This window comes from Dysidea avara, chromosome 5 (assembly GCF_963678975.1).
Source record: "Dysidea avara chromosome 5, odDysAvar1.4, whole genome shotgun sequence".
Classification (NCBI taxonomy): Eukaryota; Metazoa; Porifera; class Demospongiae; order Dictyoceratida; family Dysideidae; genus Dysidea; species Dysidea avara.
This window is the reverse complement of record NC_089276.1, coordinates 37,241,440-37,266,706: the sequence shown is the minus strand read 5'-3', so window position 1 is coordinate 37,266,706 and position 25,267 is coordinate 37,241,440. Positions and strand designations below refer to the sequence as shown.

General features: G+C 38.6%; 3 protein-coding genes across 3 annotated transcripts; 2 read left to right on the top strand and 1 right to left on the bottom strand.

Moving 5' to 3' along the window:
- Positions 1 to 6: 6 nt before the first annotated feature.
- On the bottom strand, positions 7 to 4,147 carry LOC136256226 (uncharacterized). The gene is made up of 3 exons (XM_066049159.1): positions 3,045 to 4,147; positions 2,156 to 2,791; positions 7 to 1,076 (listed from the first exon to the last, which is right to left on the bottom strand). The coding sequence occupies exons 2-3, from the start codon at positions 2,778 to 2,780 to the stop codon at positions 7 to 9; spliced, it is 1,695 nt and encodes a 564-aa protein (XP_065905231.1). The 5' UTR covers positions 2,781 to 2,791; positions 3,045 to 4,147.
- On the top strand, positions 4,102 to 13,312 carry LOC136256228 (protein SREK1IP1-like). Its single transcript, XM_066049162.1, has 5 exons — positions 4,102 to 4,195; positions 6,620 to 6,685; positions 10,132 to 10,311; positions 12,062 to 12,197; positions 13,113 to 13,312. The coding sequence occupies exons 1-5, from the start codon at positions 4,171 to 4,173 to the stop codon at positions 13,201 to 13,203; spliced, it is 498 nt and encodes a 165-aa protein (XP_065905234.1). The 5' UTR covers positions 4,102 to 4,170; the 3' UTR covers positions 13,204 to 13,312.
- Positions 13,313 to 16,564: 3,252 nt separating this feature from the next.
- LOC136256165 (uncharacterized) lies at positions 16,565 to 24,607 on the top strand. Its single transcript, XM_066049108.1, has 5 exons — positions 16,565 to 17,136; positions 21,904 to 23,602; positions 23,652 to 23,998; positions 24,049 to 24,132; positions 24,179 to 24,607. Exons 1-5 carry the CDS (start codon positions 16,593 to 16,595, stop codon positions 24,487 to 24,489), a joined length of 2,985 nt encoding a protein of 994 aa, XP_065905180.1. The 5' UTR covers positions 16,565 to 16,592; the 3' UTR covers positions 24,490 to 24,607.
- The last annotated feature ends 660 nt before the right edge of the window (positions 24,608 to 25,267 follow it).

Sequence of the window (25,267 nt, the reverse complement as noted above, 5' to 3'; positions counted from 1 at the left end):
TGCTTTTTATGGGCTAACAAAGCTCTTTCGATTTTGAGAAAAAAAAACTGGCTGCATTTTTTTCAGTGAAGTGGCAGCTACAATGACGGTAGCTTTTAAACGCTCTATCTCTTCATCTCTGTGTTTGTTGCTAATAAAGAAACAGAATTGCTTGAGGGCTTCCTCAAGACTTTTCCCACTACCTGCTAAGTGTTGTGCATAAGATTTCTCACTGAGCTCTTTCTCAAGCAGTGGTAACAGCTTCTTCTTTGCAATCTTACGAGCTACCTTGATGTCAGGATGAAGCTTGTCAATGTGAGTACCAGCTAGTACAGCAGTTGGTAGTAATGGAGACAGACCACCCTCACTTCCCTTCACTGAGCTCACACTATCAACTACCTGCAGCCAGTAATGGATACTGGAGATACCAGTACAGCTTTCTGGCAGTGGAGAGGAGCCTTCACGAGGAGTCACCTGATCTGTTAGGTCTACTGAAGCATCAAATGTTATCACAGAAACTCCACCCTCTGAAATAAAAATGGAGTGAGTGTTATGGAAAATTACCTGTCCGGCAAAGTCCCACACAACAGCATTCAAACTATCACTGTCATATTGTGTTGAATTGGGAGAAGGTGAATGCATATTGTGTGGGTGGGGCTTAGGCTGCCTATTGAAAGTTAAGCTACCAGTTGAAGCAGGCATAAAGTCAATGGAAGTATGGTCAGGTGTATGCCTCTCTATAGTAGTAGAAGTTGGACTAGCTGAATTAGCTGATGAGTCACTCTCAGTTGATAATAACCTGTTTAAGGCACTACCTCTGTAATGGTCAACAAACTGATGATGAAGATGGTCAGTCTTTTCAGTGTCACTGATTCGTTTCCAGTCTCTACAGTAGATCTTGCACACATCCACGTCAGTTCCTTCAGTGGCAGCTAGTCCCTCTACAAACTTCTCACCAAGGAAAGAAGCCACAAGGCAGGTCTTCCCAGTGTTCTCTACTCCAACTAGTAGTACCTGTAGGTCCCTGGACTGAGCCTCTCCTTGTTTGATAGCCAGTGAGTAGGCCATCTTGATACTGTCATCACCAGTTTGGTAACCTGCAGGATACCAAAAGTTGTTATGTAATGGGTTACTAAGTTCTAGGAATGATTGTGCATTTCACACTTTAATATGCTTAAAAGTCACCTCAATAAAAGATTCTTTGCTTTAATGTTAATTAATTCAGTGATGCACATTTAATTCAATAAGTTATGATCCATTCAAGGGCCAAATTATTTTTTTCAAGTAAGGAGGAATGCATAAATTTGTCGAACAAAGATGGGTTATGTAATATCATATACTGTATACTACACAAAACGGCACTTGTGATACTAAGCAATGAATGGGGAACTTAGTCTTCACTAAACTCTATTGGTATTTTTCATTTATGAGGATTCCATTTTTTAAGTCATGTGAGCTATTGTATGCTAATCCATCATGCGTTGAGTCTATAGACGTTTAGTTTAGTGACACGGCCCAATGGAGATACATATGGCTAATCAAACTACTCGATGCCTAATTCAGAAAAGCTCTGGGCAGCCTAGCAGCAGAGATAGACTTTGAACGAAATGATGCTTGGTACCATTTTTATCAGGAAATGTATAATGAGCAATGTGGTACTAGCAAATGCTTTCTACGTTAATGTTACATAAGACCATGTGTGATAACAAAATGATTTGAACCAAGAGTTCAGAGTTATGACCTCTTGCTTGAACTACTGTAATGTTCTAATTTCTATAAGCACTAGAAATTGTATTGTATTTATAGGTATGTGACTCAACATGTCACTGCAAGATTTTTGTCATTTTTTGAGGCTTTAACAATGCTTTATAGCATGTAGAGTAGCAATTTGTTTTCCTCAGATTGTAGTGCTACTTCATAGCACTGGAGTTACTATCAAGGATGAATGACAGCATATAGTGCTGTTCGGGTGTGACTTACAGTCCCTTACACTATCAAGTTACATGTGAGAATAATGTATACATTTTGGTAATACCATAATGTCAACAAACTTTGGAATAAAGTATGGTGAAGTTCTGAGCACAGTTTCCTCAGAGACATATCACACAATTTGGCAACAACTGTTACAAGAAATGTTGCCAACAGGCAGTTTGTGCAGTACAGTGTCACAACTTACCCTCTAATATTATGTCAATCCTTTCACAAACACGTGATATTGATGGCCGTTCTACTGGATCATGATCTAAACAAGATATAGTTAGTTGTTTTAGTGGTCCTCGACTCATGTGATCCACATATAGCTGAAGATATGTAAAATCACATGCGACAAATAATTTGCCAGTATCGTCATCTGTCATGTATTGATATAGATTATCATATCTAACTTGAGTCACCACTCGACAGACTACATACCCAAATAAGTACACATCGAATGGGAAACCATGGGAGACAGAGAGAAATGACTGAAACGGGTACACTGGGGCTTGGTTACTAGACTTTGAATCCGAAACCTTTTCAACTGTTGGGACTATTTCTTGAGCAAATGTGAAGTTTCCAATCTTAGCAGTCAGAGTTGATGTCAACATAATAACATCAGTGTTGATGTGACAGTGTATAATAGGTGGATTGTGAGTGTGGAGATAATGAAGTCCTTTGCTAATATCTTGTAATATTGACAACTTCACATACATCGGAATTGTATGGTAAGAAGTTAATAGTGAGGAGAGTGTGCCACCTTCCACTAATTCCATCACTTTGATTGGCTGGTCAGGTCTTTCACTATGGTAACACACTCCATACATCTTCACTATATGTGACCGGATTTGCAAAAAGGTACCTTTTTCACACACAAAATTTGACCCATTTTTTGAACTTTGAAGCTTCATAACTTTTTGATCATGGCATATAATTGCTTGAACTTTTCAATGAATGTAGCTACAGCATCTGGCTGCATTTTGATACTAAGAGCAAGTTAATCAGTATAAGGAGTCAAGTGTTACATCATTTTGTTTGCTGGTATGTCAAATGTGTGGAAAGGGTACCTTTTCGCAAATCCGGTCACATATTTGGGTGATGTAGTTTACTGTGTAAAAGACACTCTCGTTGGAAATCCTGTATTGTGTACACACTAAAAAATCTAGATTTCCGCCGACCGAAGAAGCTCTGTTGTTTTAGTGCACACGCAATTCCACCATACACTGCTCGATGAACTGAACCAAAAGCTCCCCCTCCAATATATTCATTCTCACCAAGTTGAACTCCATCTAGTATTAGATGGTGAATCTGTAAGTCCGATGGTAAAGCAGAGTCATCAGCGAGGTTATGTTATGTTATTATCAATTTTGTCAAAAGACCGGGTTGTACAAAAGGACAAGCCTGTAGGCGTACTTCCCACAAAAAGCACATACACACCAGAAATTACAAAAACAATGACATAAGCAAATACACCTGTAAAACAAAACTACTACAAGAACAAAAATAAATACTAACAAAACAAGAACATTAAGTATACAGAAGATTCAAAAAAGAAAACGACGGAGGGCTAAACGGAACAAGGGTGGCTGTTTAATTCGCAGGATGGTATGGGGTATGGTATTCCACAGAAATGGGCTGTTCACAAAGAAAGAGTAACGAAACGAATTGATAGACGATGTCACAGGCCGGAGAGATAGAGGGTGACACCTTGTGGGAGCTTGGGACAACTGAAAATGGTCGTCAGAGTCATAAACTAGATCATCAGTGAAACGGTCGAGGCGAGGTTCGAGGATATGTCCGTCCTTGAGTTCTGTTATTTTGTCTAGCTCGCTCCTCTCAGTTGTGGTCATCGATCAGATTAGACAAAAAAAAAAATCAAAAAAAATCAGATTAGACAAGGAAGCGTCTTCAGTAGCCAGTTGCTGGAAGGAAAACGCAAAAGTTCGAGAAAAAGTTATTAGACTCTTATATTTTCCTTTTCCCCTTCTACAATCAGACTCTGGAACACACTCGATCCCCTCTTTGTAATTCACTCCCTACCTTAGATGAATTTTGTACCAACCTGAACATTCATTATGATCACACCTGTGCACAACAATCTTTTTGATTTCTGCACAGTAACAAATAGGTCTATATATAATAATAACAATACGATACAAAGGTTAAGGGTATTTCCCCTATATTCTTTCTTCTATTTAAGCCACACCAGCTTTCGTGATGGCGGAGGGTAAAGATATTAAGGGTAGGTTACTACTTGTGTAAATATGGTTGATGGTATGAGTCAGTGCATCATCACTAGTCAATGTTTGGTCTCCCTGCTTGAGCCTTCTTGTGGGTATTATTGTATTGTAAAACGCAGTACTTTTTTTGGTGCCGCGTGTAATCATACCGTTGTTTTGTACGTACGTGCTTGTGTGTTGTGACTTATTGCTTGTGTGTGTGATATTTCTGAGCTACCAGCAGGGCTGACTGCTCAGTATAAGGCCACTCCAATTGGTAATTATGTTTCTGGTCTACCGCCCGCATCCTATTTTGGAGAATGTGAAATTTCAGAAATACATGGGTAAAATGCCCGCATCAGCTTTTTGAAAAACCTGGATTTCAGAAACAAATATTGAGCTGCAACAAGTATGCTAAATCTAATTATCTAAGTGCCATAATTTGTATTTTATCAGTGAAAACCTGCAAGTGAATGGGCAGAGTGCATAGTACGGATCGATATACTCTAATAGAACAGTCAGTAAATCACAAAAGTACTCTAATTGAGCAGTCACTTCATCGTTGCTTTGTTGCTAAGTTCCGCCCGCCCGCCCGCACCTAAAACTGATTTTTTTCAAAGGACCAGAAGCATAATTACCAATTGGAATGGCCTAAATAATAGAATACATATATGTAACATTTTGGGGAAGCACCCACTAGCCTTTTGGTGCCACCCCTTCCAATTTGGGTAAAAATAACCAATATAAGTAACTCCAGTTAACAGGTTAAGAGGAGCTGATTTGCTAAAGAGTAGAAACGAGATTTGAGCGAGGATAACAATATAATAGATCCTTAGCAATACATGTACACAGTATGTGATTATGCACCTATCAATGTAATCCCTGACTACCACTAATACAGGCTGAGGTGGGGGAAGGTGGGGATTTGCATCACTGAAAATTACAATTCCCCACCTACTGGGGAAATACTGGAGATGCAAACCCCAACCAAGTCTCAACCTGCAAACCCCGGAAATACTGGGGCTAGGAGGGGATTTGTATGGTCGTGTGGCATTGGTCTAGTGATGAGTTAATTTGAGTGGATTCTAGTATGAACGTAATAGCTAGCACCCGAGACACTCCTTCCTAGATTGAAAGCACACACCTTTGCTGTCTGAGTGAATTTCTTTAGTGAAGACAAATATGTCGGGGAAATTTTGCGATCAATTCCCCTACCATCCCCAACCTTTCACCACCCTCAGCCCGTAGTCGGGCATTACATTGATAGGTGCATTAGGCCACTTCAACTAAATCTTTTGTTTCTTGAGCCTGACTGACCCTATATTTTTCTGTGCAAAATGTTTATGTTCACACGTGATCACCTTGCAAGTAAAGGTAACACCACGAAGAGGTTGCAGATTACCTTTTAAGCTCATTACAAAGTAAGCGACACTCAATATTTCACCGTATATCTGCCTATTGGCATTTAGCACAGCAATCGTAATGTAGTGTAGCTACAGTTTGACTCACAAAAGCACGCTTAAGCTAACAAAAATTAATAGTTCTTTTTAATTTTACCGACCCTGTACTTGGCTGAATTTAACCTGAGAAACAAAAGATTTAGTTGAAGTGGTCAATGATCTGACTACCTACAGTATATGAGACTTTAAAAAGCTGTATACTAAACAGCACATACAAATTTTGAGATAGTGTAGGCTTTAACAATTATGCCAGATGTTCAGAAGTGGTTATAATTTACAATTTCAAGGTTGTTACTAGGTCGTAAAACACTGTATATTTCAAATGGAATTTGATAAATTACTTTATTTTGTGAGCAATTTGGGTCAAGCGCTTGATTTAGAGACTCACACAATGAACCTGTCTGTATTATTGGCCTATTTGCATGGCTTGCTTATGGGATACTGTAGTCAGTTGGCATTCACCTGAGCCATTGTTTTCTATAGCTGTTGCATGCATATGGGCCAGTTGCCCAAACAGCCCTTCAGCTATGTGAACCAAGAAGTCCATTTATATTCTTTTTAGCATCCATCTGGTTTCTAGAGTGTTTTAAGAATGTTTCGTCTTCAATTAAACTGTAGATCGACTTTACCAAAGGTTTAGATAGGTAAGCCTCCTAGTTTAATGGTTATTTTGTGATATGGGTGTGGTCCATACACGAAACCATGCCCCTGACATACACTGTAAGGGTTAATTGCTTCATGTAATTTCATACGAAAATAATGTAACGAAATATGTTGTGTAGTGTACAGCCACTCTAGTACTGCTCTAATTACTGATAAAGCATGCGTGCGAATGCAACCTTACTAGAACTGAAACTTCTGCAACTAAGTTTATATATGTCTGACAGATTCTGTATTTGATGTTCACTAATTGCATTATGACATCAATTAGCAATGCACCATTCAGTGTATTGTGTGTTCACTGATATGTCATTGTTGCTATGTTAGGATTGATCAGTCGGCTGACCCATCAAAAGAAGAACGTTAGAGGGGCTTGTGCCAAATGTGGCTATGGTGAGCATTAAATATGCTGTCCTTTGTGCTGTGGTCATGGCAGTGTAACATTGTGTGTGCGTGTGTGTGTGTGTGAGTGTCATAAAGTGTCAATATAAAAGGGGTGGGGGGCTAACTCAAGACGCTAGGAGAATTTTGGCTAGATTTGCTATAGGTGGTTGAAGAGTTACGGAGCATGCCTGGCCCTGAATGTATTAGTCTCTCAACACACCCTCTTGTGCTGTATTTTTCCTACACACGTATGGCAGTGCTATATGTATTAAAAGCATCATACCACTATCAAATGTGTAGACTCTATAAAAATCTCTTCCACTCCCTCTCTTCCCATTGTCCCCAAAGTAAATCCAGTATGGTACAGTGATCAAGACTTGCTGTATTTTGATTATCTGTAGGTCAAAAATTATGATAGAGTTTCATTTACCAACCAATAAACTAAGAACAAATAATATTTGGATGTAATCTTGTCTTGATCCAACTTCAGTTACACAAGAACCAATGTTCGTCCAACTCTTGGCTTTGTAGCATACTTGAATGAAGTACATATATTATTGCTACACCTTCAGAACACAAAGTATACTCTTTAGTGTTGGACTGATAATTGGATTGATTATCAGACAACAATATGTATGAAAGAATCAGCAGATATAGATATATGTACTTATTTAGAAATACTAGCTCATGTTTACCAAACAATGTTTACAAATGCATCGAGTTGCATTTTCCAGCACTACAATGTTGTTATTACTGCTTCAGTGTACTGTCAGCTGTTGCTATAGCAATACTGCTGCTATAAACAATCTAAATTGGTCCTTCACAATCAAATTTCTAGTAAAAATGCTACAAAATAGACATGTTGTGCTATATTGGATCAGCTATGTTTATCGGCTTGATAATATTATCTAATATTGGTTATTGGAATATCGGCAAAATCTCATATCGGTGCAACAATAATACTCTTGTTTTCCTTTATTGGTCATTAACATTCTAAACTAACCGTACAAACACCCTTTGTGTGTGTGTGTGTGTGTGTGTGTGTGTGTGTGTGTGTGTGTGTGTGTGTGTGTGTGTGTGTGTGTGTGTGTGTGTGTGTGTGTGTGTGTGTGTGTGTGTGTGTGTGTGTGTGTGTGTGTGTGTGTGTGTGTGTGTGTGTGTGTGTGTGTGTGTGTGTGTGTGTGTGTGTGTGTGTGTGTGTGTGTGTGTGTGTGTGTGTGTGTGTGTGTGTGTGTGTGTGTGTGTGTGTGTGTGTGTGTGTGTGTGTGTGTGTGTGTGTGTGTGTGTGTGTGTGTGTGTGTGTGTGTGTGTGTGTGTGTGTGTGTGTGTGTGTGTGTGTGTGTGTGTGTGTGTGTGTGTGTGTGTGTGTGTGTGTGTGTGTGTGTGTGTGTGTGTGTGTGTGTGTGTGTGTGTGTGTGTGTGTGTGTGTGTGTGTGTGTGTGTGTGTGTGTGTGTGTGTGTGTGTGTGTGTGTGTGTGTGTGTGTGTGTGTGTGTGTGTGTGTGTGTGTGTGTGTGTGTGTGTGTGTGTGTGTGTGTGTGTGTGTGTGTGTGTGTGTGTGTGTGTGTGTGTGTGTGTGTGTGTGTGTGTGTGTGTGTGTGTGTGTGTGTGTGTGTGTGTGTGTGTGTGTGTGTGTGTGTGTGTGTGTGTGTGTGTGTGTGTGTGTGTGTGTGTGTGTGTGTGTGTGTGTGTGTGTGTGTGTGTGTGTGTGTGTGTGTGTGTGTGTGTGTGTGTGTGTGTGTGTGTGTGTGTGTGTGTGTGTGTGTGTGTGTGTGTGTGTGTGTGTGTGTGTGTGTGTGTGTGTGTGTGTGTGTGTGTGTGTGTGTGTGTGTGTGTGTGTGTGTGTGTGTGTGTGTGTGTGTGTGTGTGTGTGTGTGTGTGTGTTGTGTGTGTTTCAAGGCTACATTGCATGTACATATACCTAAATATGTGAGGGGGGAATGTTTTTGAGATTGGGTGATGGAGTAAAATTTACTGATTTCAAAGCTTTAGGAGCAAACAGTCAAATTTTATCCTTGAAATATTGAGACCTCCATATGTCACATTTGGGACAACATCATGAAATATCAAACAGTACAGTAGTACTGTTTAAGTGGGAATCCCCTAAAATGACGAGTGTCACCAAAAAATATTTCCTTTTAAAAACCAGCTTAGAAACTTCTTACATGACGAAAATCACCTTTACGGAATAATATTAGTCCATCTAACATCAAATGTAGCATTAAAATCAAGAAAACGCTTACTGGCGGCCGGATATAGAATTTTAAATAAATCATCAAAGCTTGAAATTTTGCCTCACTCACTCACTCACTCACTCACTCACTCACTCACTCACTCACTCACTCACTCACTCACTCACTCACTCACTCACTCACTCACTCACTCACTCACTCACTCACTCACTCACTCACTCACTCACTCACTCACTCACTCACTCACTCATTGACCACAGTCACAAGCCTAGAGCCCAAACGAAGCAGCGCACGGTCACCATTTTACGCCATAACAACAAACTCACTGGTGGGATGTGCCTTTTGGGGTTCCGATGAGTGTACTCTCTGTATACCTTGTCTTTTCAGTCAGGCTGCTTACCTTCTTCTTCATCCAACAAAACCATATCGAGGCATTAATTTTCCATATCAACAGTTTCTTTAAGCCGCAGCATAATAGATGCTACACTAAATTATTTAAGGCGCTTAGACTATGCTACTGTACGCAAGTACCGGTACTCCATGATAGGTCACAACATCGTGCCCATTCTTTATTCTACGTATTATCAATCTATCAATCAAGACCACAATGACCGCGCTCCTTTTACGCTAGTTGTATTTGTGACCACACACCTTCAAGTTGGTAGGCTGATTTGAGCTCGGATTCGAGATTCTTTTATCTAATACTATATGCATTGATCAAAACCACAATGACCACACCCCTTTTTGGGCAAGCACACATCTTTGCAGGCTGACTCGAGATACTCTAATACAGCAGTCACCCTAATAGAACAGTCACATGTTTATAGCTAGCTGTATGCTTTATCAAAAAACTAAAACTAGTATATTAAAAATTATAAAGTTAAAAATTAAGTAGGAATCTAGGCAATAAAAGTAGTGAAACAAGAGATGAACAATGGTAGCTATTACAGTATAAGCTCAGTGGGAAATTCCTACTTTGGCATTGAACATAATTGTTATACCATGCCAAAGTGGGGATTTCCCACTGAGCTATACTATAATAGCTACCATTGTTCATCTCTTGTTTCACTACTTTTTATTGCTTGGATTCCTTCTTCATTTTTAAATTTATAATTTTTAATGTACAAGTTTATATTAGGCATACAACTTTTTTTTTGTAACCTGCAAAGTTTGATTTTCTGCTAGAAATCTCCTTTAAAAATTTCACCATGATACATTTGTTAGTATATCAGCTAATCACTTGTTGCTATGTTACACACCACAGCTGGACACTTGACCTATGAGTGTAGAAACTTCATCAAACTGGACAAACAGAATATCCATCTTGACGTCAGCAGCACCTCGAGTGAGGAGGAAAGTGAAGACAATGAAGTCTCTATCCCTTCTACCTCAAGTGTCAGTAGCAGCGCTGAAGAGGAGAAAGACAGGAGGAGACACAAAAAGAGTTAGTGTCTATAACCTGTAGGTGGATGTGTTATTACACACGGCATGTGAAGGATGAAAGGAGGGGAGGGAATAGTAAACTGGAGTAATTAATCTATTTTGTACTGCTAACAGAACGCTGTAGTGGTATATCACTCCTTCTGGGTACGAAACATGTGTTTTTACATACTGAACTACATACAACAAGTACTGTATGTGGAGTTTAGGTCTAGCTATTTCTGTAAGTGTTCTTATTTTCACTATATACCACAATTATTCCAGTAATAGTTAGACACTCGCAGTACTGTAGGTGTCTTTGAAGATTTAAAAACCATCGGTGACATCGATAATTACGGCGCCTTAGTAAATATTGACATCACCAATGGTTTTGAAGTCTTCATAGCTAGATGCCGTACTACAAGTGTCTAAGTGTTTATTACATTCTATAATTTTGCATCTTTATATTTATATTGTACATATATATGTAACTGGTGCTTGAAGCAAGTCTTTGCGGGTTATATGCACATCATAGTATCCATTAGGTAATAACTGCATGTCTACATATTTTAAGTACAGTAGACCCTTGGTTATCCAACCTGCATTTCTCTGTACTCTCTTTTATCCGAAATTGGAAATGGCTGTTATATTAGAGTATTTAGAGCACATTTGTATGTTCTATTAGAGTATTTCAACAGAGCTCTGTATATAAATGTATGGGCTTCAGTTATCCGAACAATTCACTTACCTGAACACTTTTACCATTACCCGAGACACATTGGGGCTCAGATAACCGAGAGTCCACTGTATGACCAATTTAATACATCGGCCCAATAAGCATAGTGTAAGCATAATTATTAAGTAAATTACTAGTGTCAGGGACTCACTCACCGCTTCAAATTGCACAGTGCCCACTTCTAAATGTTATGTACCATAGGTTTACACATGAAATTATACTTGAAATAGGCCAGGATAACTAAGTGCACAGTTTAAGTGCTGTACTATCATTAAGTATGGGTCATTATCACCACTAGGATGTATGGATTATCGTTATAGTTGGTACCTGCTATGGTCAGTCATTAAACACTCAGCTGGGTAACACAACAGAGCAGTGGAATTCCAGTTTTATATGACTTAAGGTGTCATTGTGCGACATTCAGAAAATGTTTTACAACTAGCAGATCGACAATTCCATACATCTTAGTACTGGAGGCTTATTGTGTACCAAGTGTGAATTGAATCAGAGGTAGTGGAGCAGTCTGAAGAACAAGAGGGTGAACTTTGACAATGAAATTTACACAGTAGAATTTGAAGCATAAAACAGATACGATGAAGGTCTGGGGACTTGTCCCCAGGAAACGTTTTACTTAGTGTATTTTACTTTACTATGTTTTGAAGTACATAGCTGCTTACCGCTTTTAGCAAAAGTGATTGTTCTATTAGAGTTTTGACTGTTCTATTAGAGTTTTGACTGTTCTATTAGAATGTCTCAATCTTTTCTAGCAAACATTGTCCAATAAAAGTGGGGGCCATGGCTTCCCTGACACCCCTGTTTCCACCACGACACATCACTAGTCATACAGCAATGTTGGATGTGTTACTTACTGTCCCTTATGCATATACAAGTGTATGTAGTTGTAATTTTTTATTTAAAAAGTCAGCATTTGATCTATGCCAAGACCTTATGTACTAAATTATTTGTTCAGTACGTGTATGTAATTATTTATTTGTATATGAAAGTTGGACAATTATTATGGTTTCATTACCCCTTTAAGAGAAGAGTGGTGAAGCAGTAAAGGAAGACAGAGAGAGGTCACATAGTAAGAAAGTTTACCATCATCGTAGCAGATCAAGGTCACCAAAGAGGCACAAGAGAAGAAGAAAATCTGATGAAGCTGATGACTCCAGCAGGTACAGAGTAATTTTGTGTTGTAACGATACAAAGTAGTTTGTCATAGTATTTTGAGAGGTTAGCCATATTCAGTGTGCTAGTGTCACTCAGCTAGCCCAACTGTAGATATTGTACTGCATGTATTTATGTACAGTACATACTGGGCCTGCAATAATAACACATAAGTTTTTGTGTACCTTTTCAAACTTTATGAGTGATACCTTTAATGCCATTATGCTATGACTACACAACTTTCAGCACATATTAAATGTGCATGGTTTGTTGTGTGCTTGGGTTCTGTTTTGGAGGCTCGTTTACATCAATAACAACATCAGGGAACAGCTGAGTACCAGCTCTTGATTGATGTTATATGTAATAAAAAACACATTCCGTATTAAAGCAGAGCTAAAGTTAATGCCAGATCCTAAATAAAGGCAAGAGGACACAACCTTAATACAATTTCTAGTATGAGATTACAATAGTTCAATTTGTAGAACAAGGCTTATACACTATACCAAATGAAAGTTGTGACTTGTTAAACTAAAGTCAACAGCAGCTGCTACAAAACAAACAGCTGGTGCAATATAAAAAACAAATTCCCTGTGTCTATACAACTAAATATGGTATGCAATAATACAAGTTAGCTAATGTAGGATGTCAAATACGAGAACATGTGTGTTGCTGGGCAAGTGCACAAGGAACGAGTTTGTACTATGTTCCACTTCCCCTGGCACTTGTTTGCCAGTTCTGGGGTGGTGGTGGTAAAGGCACTTGTTTGCCAGTTCTGGGGTTGTGGTGGTAAAGGTAGCCTGGGGAAAATGTTATGAAAGAATTGTTGTGTTTGCCACCAGTCACATATTTTTAATCACCAGATGTTTACTTGTGTTGTGAGACATGTTACACATTACCTGTTAATATCTGCTCAATTCTTATAGTCGGGAGAGATCACAAGATCACAGAAAAAAGAAGCACAAACACAAGTCAGAGAAAAAGACCCATAAGCACAAAAAACACAAGAGAGATTGAGGACGATGTCATTGTACATGTAACATATTACACATACAGTTATAGTGTATTATTGTCTTGTGGTCAGTAGACATCATGTTGACATGCCAGAGGTGCACTGATATGGAAATTTACTGATATCCCAATAATCCGTATATTGGTAAATTTTTTGTTTCCTGTTACCCACCTGCAAACCTACTACATTGGTAGTTAACATTAAGATTCATATTACATAATATCCATAAATAGAAATATGGTATACTTTAACATAACAGTCATCCACTCTAGTATAACACTCAGTTGTTCTGCTACCTCAAAACTATTACAGTGGATCCTCAGTTATCCGAACCCCCTGGAACCAGGGGTGGTTCGTATCTCTGAGCTGGACCAGGGATGGTCCATATCTCTGAAACTGGGTAAAATAGCATAAAGAACATTGGTAAAAATATCAGCACTATTCAACTACCCTAAATGAATAGTCACTACTCTAATAGAGCTGTCATTTTTGTAGTTCAGTTAACCGAGAATCTAGATAACTGGTGTCCCGATAATTGAGGTTCCACTGTATTTATATAGTGGGATGCATTTTATAGACTGAAACTTCTCTAAAAGTGTTACTTAATTCCTTACGGTTCTTTTGAAACATCCATTATAATGCCGACATTTTGTGGTAGTGTGGACACTATAATAAAGTTACCAAAACCTTTTTATAATAAAAAATAAAACTTGTGAAGTGAAAAACGTTTGTGCAAAAGAACATGAATCTTCCCAACTTGAGATTTGAACAAGGTTTATAGTACCTGTGTGGGCAAGCCACTTACAAGGCCTGCCATTGTCCGGATCTTTGGATTGTTGATGTCTTCTATGACAACATTTTCAATGATAGCACCTGAGGAGTTGAACAACCACATGAGTTGAACAACCACATGAGTTTCCTGTTGTAAATGATGTAGCTTGTCATGTGATGTATGCAGTTATGTATGTTGTACATGTGTTACCATATTTGTACATGTGTTACCATATTTGTACATGTGTTACCATATTTGTACATGTGTTACAATATTTGTACATTTTTTTGTTATGTAAATTCATGAACTGCTGAGACTTACTCAGCGTATAGACTAATACTGGAACCCTTTGCAGTCAGTAGTGGATACCATTTTGAGGGTACTAAAAAACCAACACGGTAAATAAAGTCAGATATGAATACCTGCTACTTATACTGATATTTAATTCTGTGCACCTCAAATGTGTACTGCAATAATACACCTGAAACAGTGTACAATAGAACCTCATGCATTTATCTGCTAATTGAATGGTCTGAAGTGCTGCACTAATATATTGATTATCAGCTTACCCAGCTACAGTATGTACTGCTGACCATGCTGGAGGGCAGTAGCCACAGCTGCATCTGAATATCAGTATTGTACTGTTTATAATTAGCGAAACCCTTATGGTACTGACCATGCTATAGAACCCTTGCATTACTTTAGACTAGGCACTAAATTTTATTACATCAAAACTGAATGCCAGAATTTGAACAAAGTGCTGCTAAGTTTTGCTATGGAGAAATATTTGGTGCTGTCTAACCCCATTTTAACAGTTCGGTGCATGCATGTGTTGTTGTTACTACATGATATGGCATCACATTTGTTGCATGGTCATGATCACCCTGTACCACTCAATCCTAGCTAAATGATTGAAGTGTGGAACACTGACTAATCTATATATGGGACCGGTTTTGCGAAAAGGTACCTTTCCCACACATTTTACATACCAGCAAACAAAATGATGTAACACTTTAGTCTGATTCACTTACTCTTAGTATCAAAATACAGCCAAATACTGTAGCTACACTTATGGAAACTTTCAGGCAATTATATGCCATGACAAAACAGTTATGAAGCTTCAAAGTTCAAAAAATGGGTCAAATTTTGTGTGTGGAAAAGGTACCTTTTTGCAAATCCGGTCACATATAATAAGTAAAACAGTGTTTGATTTCAAAGGAGTCCAAGAGGTTGAGTTTTTGGTTGCTGAAGGGAGTTCATTCAGCCGGAGTTGCACTGTGGTGCTGGGAGAAAAGGATAGCAGTTAGCCCATGTCATCATGTAGTGACCCAGTGACATTTCCAATCTTAATTTTTGAAGTATTAATGGAAATAATAGGCTATAGTTACAGCTACTTGGCATGCATACAGTGGAACCTCTTACCTCTCTATTATGGATTTTTGGGATCCAAAAAATTTGGCCACTTGTGATATAGGCTTTCCTCTTTCAGAGGTAAAATATGTATTAATGAGACCCATTGGGACCAAAATTTTGTCCTTATTATGAAGGTTTTTTCTATTGTGTCCTTAATTCTGGGAGTTTGTTAAGAGAGTTTCTACTGTAGTTAGCTAGCTATCATGCTTTTGAGTGAGTGTGATCACTTCACTAGCTAGTGTGCAGCTAGAAAGTAGCTTCCTAATTCTGCCCCCCCCCTAGCTATTATGCATAAAGTTGCAGAGGAATTATAGAACCCATAGCATACAATTACAGTGATTTATATAGTGAAGAAAAGGAAAACAAAACACCTAGCTATTGCTAACTAGATTAGCGCAGGCTCTTAGCTTATAAGCGCCACTACTTAAATTAATAAATCCTTACGCTCCTCATGGAAATCAGACGTTAGCTCATTTCTACTTACGACCTCTTAGAGTTAAGCACTGCAGGAACTGAATGAGTACAATAGAAAGAACAGAATCCTCGCGAGAATCCCAGCGGGAATCCGCCGAGAACAAGCAGGACTCACCGATCAAACACTTGCTGTTGGATGGAGTTCAGTTCGAGGTTCAAAAATTTCTAGGTGAAGGAGCGTTTGGTGGAGTATACCGGGCAGTGTATGGTGGAGTAGCGTGTGCAATAAAACAACAGAGTTTCGAGCAAGACTTCTACGTGTACACAGTACAGGATTTCCAGCGAGAGTGTCTTTTACACAGTAAACTAGTGTTGGGCGATATATCGATATTATATCGTATCGTTTGATTTTTTGCTGATATCGAAAAGTATCGATATATTTTACAGAATCCGATATTTCGATACGATACATCACGTGATCTGAATTTAATTTTAAAATGCATTTTAGCTTATTTAATTGTTAATTGTAGCTTTCCATTACCTTCAGCAATTTTCAAATCACTATTACTCTTGTGTATGTGGGCGGGGAATCTCCATTGTGTATAGCTATAGCTACCTACTATCAAATTATGTAAGAAAACTGGCAATTTACATGAACAAATAATGTTACAATATCGTATCGAAAAGTATCAATATCGGTCAATTTTAGTCAATATCGTATCGATATCGTATCGTTCTGAAAATCCTGATATCGCCCATCACTACAGTAAACTACATCACCCAAATATAGTGAAGATGTATGGAGTGTGTTACCATAGTGACCAACCACTCAAGGTCATGGAGTTAGTAAGTGGTGGCACACTAGCACTACTGTTAAGTAATCACCATACCATTCCCATATATGTGAAGTTGTCAATATTACAAGATGTCAGTAGAGGACTCCATTATCTCCACTTCCACAGTCCTCCAATTGTACACCATCACATCAATACTGATATTATTTTGTTAATGCCGACTTTATCTGCTAAGATTGGGAGCTTCACGTTTGCTCAAGATGAAGCAGCTCATATACATGGGACGTCATTTGATGTGTTCCTGTTTGGCTATATAGTTTGTCGAGTGATGACACAACTGTCACTGGATCATTTATACCAATACATGGTGGATCCCTACACTAATAAATTATGTGTTACATATAATATTGAGCCTTGCCAGTTGTACTTAGGTTGTATGAATGAAGGGCCACTGAAGCAATTAGCTGTAAGATGTTTAGATGATGATCACATGAAACGTCCATCCATTTTACATATCTATGAAAGAATTGACCAACTACGGACAGGTGAGTTGTATTGTCTGTTATGTTATGGACCCAAATGAAATGAGGCTATTTTTGTAAGGCCTAAAGGTTACTAAATTCTCTAGAACCTTGTGTTGCATTGTTGTACCTTATAAAGGGACATGTGCTGTTTACAACATTTGGTTATTTTGGGGCCCAACAAAATGTGATGCTTGTACTTTACCACCTGCAACATGAACTTGACAAAAGACACAATGCAACCAGCTGGTCTTGGACAAGCGTTGAGTGGCTTCCCACATCAAAACGTAATACAGTTACTGTTCTTCATGTGTAATGCTGTGTAACGCATAGTACATAGCTGAAGAAGAAGTGTAATAGCCACTTTACTTTTCAGTAATATATAGCCTATTTTCACACAAGGGCTTAGGAATGTGGTGGTTAATAATTGTGCATCATCTGGAAATGTATTGAAGCCTATGGAAGTGAGGTAAGAAACCTTTACAGGAGTTTAAACTGTACTGTTTATTCTTATTATGAGAATGAAGTTGTAATCTAGCGTCTAAATGGTATATAGTTTGTGGAGATTCGCTGTGTTGTAAAGCAGAAAGAAGCGATCGACTTTAGCATGGCAGAAGACTGGTGATTTTGTTTTCAGCAACTAGAAAGTTTTCCTAGTGAGAAAAATGATTTTACTATGTTTCTATAAGGCTGGGAATAATATTTCAGTGTTTCATTGTAGTTATCTACCAGATAGGGTACAGGCCACATATTGAATTTGCTCCAGCTATTCGTGAGATATGGGCGGCCAATTAGCTTTTTTTAAGGGCCAAGATTTTCTTCTTTTCACACACTGCAAAAATCGCTATAAAATGTAAGCACATAACTTGATTACCAACTAGCCAGTAAAAACTTTTGTGGAGGCAGTTTCAAGAATGGCATTCAGACAAAATTTGCTGTCAATTCCAAGGAGTCAGATTACCAAGTATGAAACCATTAGGAGCAAAGTGTATTTCATAAGTATAGAGTAATAGACTATGCAACATACAAAATATACCCACGTAAACAAAGTATAAACTACAGTAGAGTTTTCATTTTTAAAATAAGTAAGGTAACATTTGGCACAAGTAAGAATCATGTAGAGTGAATACATGTAATACCAAGTCTGCTATGGATCTGATAAATATCCTCAGTGTTATGAATGTTTTCGCATCAAAATATATTTTTGGCAATGCTACAAGGTAAACTATGTATGGGAATAACTTGCAAATTGGTGGGTACCAGCATTGAAACCGGGTTGGGTCATACAGGTCACATATTCTCCGGGTCATCCGGGTCCGACTCGGTTTACAGATAATCCGTGTCTGACCCGGATTGAATCACGTGAGAAATGAAATTGTTAGTTTGACAACAAGGAAACTTATTAATGCTAATCACGCAACTCATTTGTGAGCCACGCCCACTTATTACATTACAAATGTATGCTCAACCACACCCATTTATTAGTAAGTGCAATCTGTAGCACAAAACCATGTCCGTTGCTGTCTGCAAGCTTACATGGAGCCACGCCCACTAATTGATTATTGTACGAGTTGTAGTCTTGCAGCAGGATAAGTACTTTTGTGAGCCACACCCACTTTAGTATATCTGAAAATTGTAATACTAGGTATGCACGAAGCCACATCCGATTGCTGTCTGTAAACTCACAATAGCTACGTGGAACCAAACCCACTGACTGATTTTAAATTATAAACTTACCGGCTTAGTTATCACATAACTACTCGTTTACTCAACACGAATCGAATTCTCAAAACGTAGTCTTACTCGCTCGAGGCTACCCGAAGCAAAGCTCTTACCGCACGTCTCATAATCCTGGTCAATCCGGGTCAAATCCAGGTCTGAGGGTCATCCAGGTCAACAGCAGTGACCCCGTTTCAATGCTGGTGGGTACATGGGCTAGTCATCATAGCAGTGGTTTGAAAAACACAAAGGAAGAACAGCTGCGGAGTTGAAAAAGTAAAAATCAAACAAGACTAGTGTAAAATCACTGAGTTGAGATACTCTAATAGAACAGTCACCATGGGATAAAAGTGTATGAAAAATGTCGAAAAAACTCATTAGAGTTCAAAACAGAGATCTCCACACCTAACACTTAACCACTGCTATCATGGCTGGTTACCTTACTTATTTTATAAATGGAAATTCTACTGTAGTTCATACTTCGATCATGTGGGTATTTTTTTGTTTGATGTAATGTTGCCATAGTCTTTTACTCTTGAAATACTTGTGTAATCTGCTTTGCTCCTAGTTGTTTCATACTTGTTAATCTGACTCCTTGGGAGTTGATGGCAAATTTTGTCTGAACGCCGTTCTTGAAACTGCCTCTGCAAACAGTCTTTTACTGGCTTGTTGATACATACTTGTGTCCAGTGGCTGTAACTTATCCACACACAGTTATAGTAGCAGGAATAGCATTAGAGCTGGACGTTATTGAAAAATAGCAAACGGTATACTTTCTGTAAAAATATCATGGTATTACTATAAATATCACAGTATTAATGTAAAAGCCATTGGTATTAAAATAACAACCATTTACATTCAGTAATAACACCAAATACCCATGGTATGCAACTTGTTTACTGTATCGCCTAAATATTTTGAGGGGCAAAATTTTCGAGGTTGAGCAATATTACCTAATTTAAATTTTTTGCCGATTTACAAACAATTCCAAAATGTATTAGACTACGTATATGGAGGTCTAAATATTTCAATTATAAAATTTTTGCTTTTAACCTTCGAAACCACGAAATCAACGAAACTTTTCTCCCTCAAAATATTTAGGCTATACGGTACAAAGTTTGGTTAACTGACTACATCATCACCTGCGTACTAACATTGTTACATGTCTGGTTACCCTCTAAATATGGCCTACAGGGAGGCCATATACTGCCCAGACGGTATATTGGTATTAAAAAAACAGGCGGTATCAAAACTGGTATGACTTAAATATCACAGTTTACTAACAATACGGATATTGCCCAACTCTAGGAATACTGTGACTGCTCTATTAGAGTATTTAGATCTGACTGCTCTATTAGAGTATATCAATCTTCTAACAGGTATTCAAGGGGCCCTTCATGAGGCGCCCCTTTCAGGCTGGGGCCCGGGGAAAATGCCCCAGTTGCCCCCCCCCCCCCCCCTGTGGGCGGCCCTGGTGTTGTGTGAATCAATATGTGGTGTGAGCAGTATTTCGCTTTAAAATTATCTAACAGCAACGGTGCAGGATGATTTTATGTAAGCATATTGTAAAAAAAATTCCATATTGTCAATGTAATCTTGCATTGTGCTCTCATTACACCAGTGTACTAGAGTAAATTGCATGTCAGTCTCTGGGAAGATTGACTTGTGGAAGACAGGAAGGTTTTCCCTTATTACACCAATTGGGATGGTAAAAATCACCTTTCATTGTATCTGAGAAGCAAGCAGTGATCTGCCTTTATCAGCTATCCTTCATCTTCCATGATCCATGATGCCAGTGGAACATAATTTATGTACGACAGTCTGGTCCCAATTCTTAATCAGTACAATCTAAATCAATTAGCTGTTAGATATCCATCATAAATATGTAAGCTGTTCCTTGACACTGAATTGAATTTCAATGCCTCTGAATCCATCATTCTCTTTAGCAAACGGTATCTTGCTTTTTACTGTACTTCTGCTGATACCATCACTGCTGTAGTACAGCAGTTCCTTACTCATGAAGGTATAAATGTATTCTTGGACTTGCTTATCCAACACATTACCTAGTAGAAGTGGCCCGCTCTACTTCGAGAGAACTCTTTTACATTCCTTTCTTGCCCTTAGGGGGACCCTTTATAAAATTATGATAATCCTTGAGTCAGTTAAAAGGGCTTTGTTAAGTAAAACTGATTAGCAGAGCACCACAATTTGTTAGCTCTTAGCAACTTTTTTCCTACTCCATAATGTTTCACATCTGTCAAGTATAAATTAATATGGTCCCTCCTGTTTTCAGGACACTTTACTTTGTAATAACCTTTGTGATGGCAGCATTAGTAGATGTAATAACTTCTGTTGACACTTTATCAGATAGCGGAACGTATACGTATGGTTCTGTTAAAGTTGCAGACAAACTGTAGTTTATTATCACACCTCAATTTCTTGATAATTGAAAAGCATGCATCATTGCTCTTGCAGTTTCTCACCTCAATCTTCATCAAGCATGATTGCTGCTATGCACGCAACACACAAAAACTAATACAAGTTGAGGTGCTTATTCAGTAAAGTTTAATGAATTAAATATTGATGACTCATGCTGATTTGTCACTTTCTTTTGTCAAAATTTCCTGCCATACAGTAAATTCTAGATTTTTCTGGAACATTTTGTATGCATTCAATTAGAAGTCCTCAAGAAATATGCACTGTAGAGTATTACAATGATATATAGTCAATTAAACATGTAATACAATAACTCCTGTCTTCAATAATCATCATTGTGTTTATGGATAAGAAGAACTGTGGGTAAAATCACGGAACCTTATAAAGTACTAAAAGAAATGAAATGCACACAAAATGGCCAAACTGTAAAGGTGCAGTCTTAAACGTGATGAAAAGTTGCAAAATTAAAGGTGGCCACCACCTTTGATTTGATTTCACAACTTTTTTCAGCCAGGTTTTTGAAGGCTGCACCCTTTTATCACAGCTTGCATATGGCTGTTTTTGTATGGATATTAATTACAGATTCAGTGATATTTTCTACATTGCCTTGTGTAAAGCTTTGTATTTGCACTACAGGTTACGAAACTGGTGATGACAGTGTCAGGATGGCCTACTCACTGGCTATCAAACAAGGACAAGCTCAATCCAGAGACCTACAGGTGTTACTAGTTGGAGTGGAGAATACTGGGAAGACCTGCCTCGTGGCATCTTTCCTTGGTGAGGGTTTTGTAGAGGGACAAGCTGCCACTGAGGGAACCGATGTGGATGTGTGCAAGATCTACTGTAGAGACTGGAAACGAATCAGTGACACTGAAAAGACTGACCATCTTCATCATCAGTTTGTTGACTGCTACAGAGGAAGTGCCTTGAATACGCTGTTATCCTCCCAAAAAGTCAACCCAAAGACCTCCATAGCTATTCCAACTAAACTGCTTGCTAACTATCAGTCCAGCAAGGTCATAGCCACACATACGACACTTGGCCAATGCACTGTTGAGCCTAAACTTAGACCACGCCCATCCCACATACACACACATTCTCCCAATTCAGCACAATATGACAGTGATAGTTTGAATGCTGTCGTGTGGGACTTTGCTGGGCAGATAATTTTCCATAACACTCACTCCATTTTTATTTCAGATGATGGAATTCCTGTGATAACATTTGATGCTTCAGTAGACCTAACAGATCAGGTGACTCCTCGTGAAGGCTCTTCTCCACTTCCAGAAAGCTGTACTGGTGTCTCCAGTATCCATTACTGGCTGCAGGTAGTTGATAGTGTGAGCTCAGTGAAGGGAAGAGAGGGTGGCCTGTCTCCATTACTACCAACTGCTGTACTAGCTGGTACCCACATTGACAAGCTTCATCCTGACATCAAGGTAGCTCGTAAGATTGCAAAGAAGAAGCTGTTACCACTGCTTGAGAAAGAGCTCAGTGAGAAATCTTATGCACAACACTTAGCTGGTAGTGGGAAAAGTCTTGAGGAAGCCCTCAAGCAATTCTGTTTTTTCATTAGCAACAAACACAGAGATGAAGAGATAGAGCATTTGAAAGCTACTGTCATTGTAGCTGCCACTTCACTGAAAAAAATGCAGCCAGTATTTTTTCTCAAAATAGAGAGAGTTCTGTTAACACACAAAGAACAGATAATATCACGATCCATGTTGCTTGATATCATTGCTGAGTGTGCATTTCCAATGGCTGAGGATAGTGAGGAATTTGAAGGGATCTTGAGATACTTTCATGGCAAACGTACCTTCCTACATTTTGGTTGGGTAAAATCTTTGCGTAATCTTGTGATCTTGTCTCCTCGATGGTTATCCAAATTGTTTAGCTATGTCATCACTGCTCACTCCTATAAGTCAATGGGGTGTGATCTTGACAAGGCTCAGAAGAGACTAACCAAATATGGTATTCTTCACCAGAGTCTTCTCCAGCACATGTTGGACAAGTTCCACTCTGACTACCCTAGTGAGGTAGGTGTCACCTACCTACAAGTGGTGGATATTCTACTCTGTTTTCACTTGGTTGCTTGTATCACTAAAGAGGCTTGGTTTAGTGAAGAGGGCTGTCCATCACTACCACCAGAGGGTGGTGAGTCTTTTATTGTTCCTTGTCTGGTTCCTCATGATGTTAACAAAGTTCCTCCTAATACGAGAAGAGATAAAATTGTCTACTTTGTGTTTCACAATGGCTTTATCCCAAACAGTCTCTTAAATCAGTTGATAGCTAACTGTATCTGTAGAAATGTGAAGAGAAACAGTCGATTATTATGGTAAGTAATGTATTATTCACTTCAGCTGACTTAACATTTTATTATACAGGATGAGACAAGGCAAGGTGGGACTACAGTTGGGATCCCATCAGAAGTACTACATCAGTCGATGTGAGGAGAAGCATAGTATTCAGTTAACCATCACTGTAGTGGGAGATGATGTGACCAGTGTCCAAGAGAGGAAGGAACTGATCGATGATGTGACTGAGTTACTGGATGACATCATGAAGGTGTTCTTACCAGCAGCAAAGAGACCAACCCCATTTGTTCCCTGTTCATATTGTCCTAAGCTACATATTCCCCTCAGTGAAGTACGTAGTGGTAACACCATCTTCTGTCCTGTGTGTAATGATGCTGAACTGGCTGGTGGATATTATGGTGAACTAGTTGGATCAGGTGACCATCATCACATTAATAAACATGATATTATTATAGTAATTGTATAGGTGTCTACTCTAATACTACTCCATTGGGTGTAGTAGTTCCCTCTACTGGTCTAGGAGAAATAGTTAGTTGCAGTGCAACATCAGGTGAGCAGCTAGACTGTATATGATGTAGTGTGATGGTTGTGTATAGTTGAGTGTAGCTGTAGTAAGTTGGAGTTGTTCACTGACTACTATGGAAGATTATCAAAAGTTCTACCCATTAAAACACTGAGCTGTCATTTTGTGACTGAACGAATCATCACATTTGAAGAGGAGGAGGAGATTCAACAAGTTAGTGTAAGATCTAAAGCAGCCAGTGTAGTTCTGAGGAAGATAGCTAATGGTCTTAAAGCTGGCCTTACAGGAAGTTTTGAAAAGTTGTTATCTATCATGGAACAATATGGTGATGTGTCTTGCAAGGCACTAGCAAATGAGATAAAACTTAAAATATTGGATATGTAACTCACCAGATTGCTGATATATGCTGATGCATTTTTATAAAGTGTAGGATCTTGAATAATGACACTGACCTTTCTTGTTGTATTTGTAACCTCTATATACCATATTTATCTGTATTAAAGCCAGGTTCAAATAAATGCTGGGTCCTAAATGAAGGCCAGAGGGTTCATTACAAGAAATTTGAAATTGCTTTATTAGAGAGCTTTAATGATATTAAGTATTTATCCTGCTGTCAGCAGGAAACCATATACTTGTAATTCCCTTACAGGTGGTCAGCTAGTAGCTTATCTAGCTAATGAAAGCCATATAAGTGCCAAATGTATTCATAAGAGGCCTTGTGAAGGCACACTGAATTTCTTTGTAAGGCATTATTTTAATATAATTCATTATTGCAATGAATAATACTATCTATATGTCAGCTTACATTACACTATATAAGAGGACTGTAATAGCAGAGATCAAAGACACTTAGCTTTGCTCTGATGCAGCTTAAAACTCTCTAATAGACCATTCAGTAATGACCTCCATTTCTTGTAATGTCTACCTTAATAAAAGGGGTAGGACGAGATTACGCAGCTAAATTTGTACAACAAGGCTTATTAGAACTAATGAAACTTGTGTTAAAAGTATGTCAACAGCAGCTGCTACAAGGAACAACAAAATTATTCAGCTGGTTCATGAGTGTGATTATAAGAAATAAATTCCAGGGCGGCTATATGGATAAATACGGTACACGTGTTTGGTGAGCATCACACATTGACAGTGCTTATTATGGGTTATA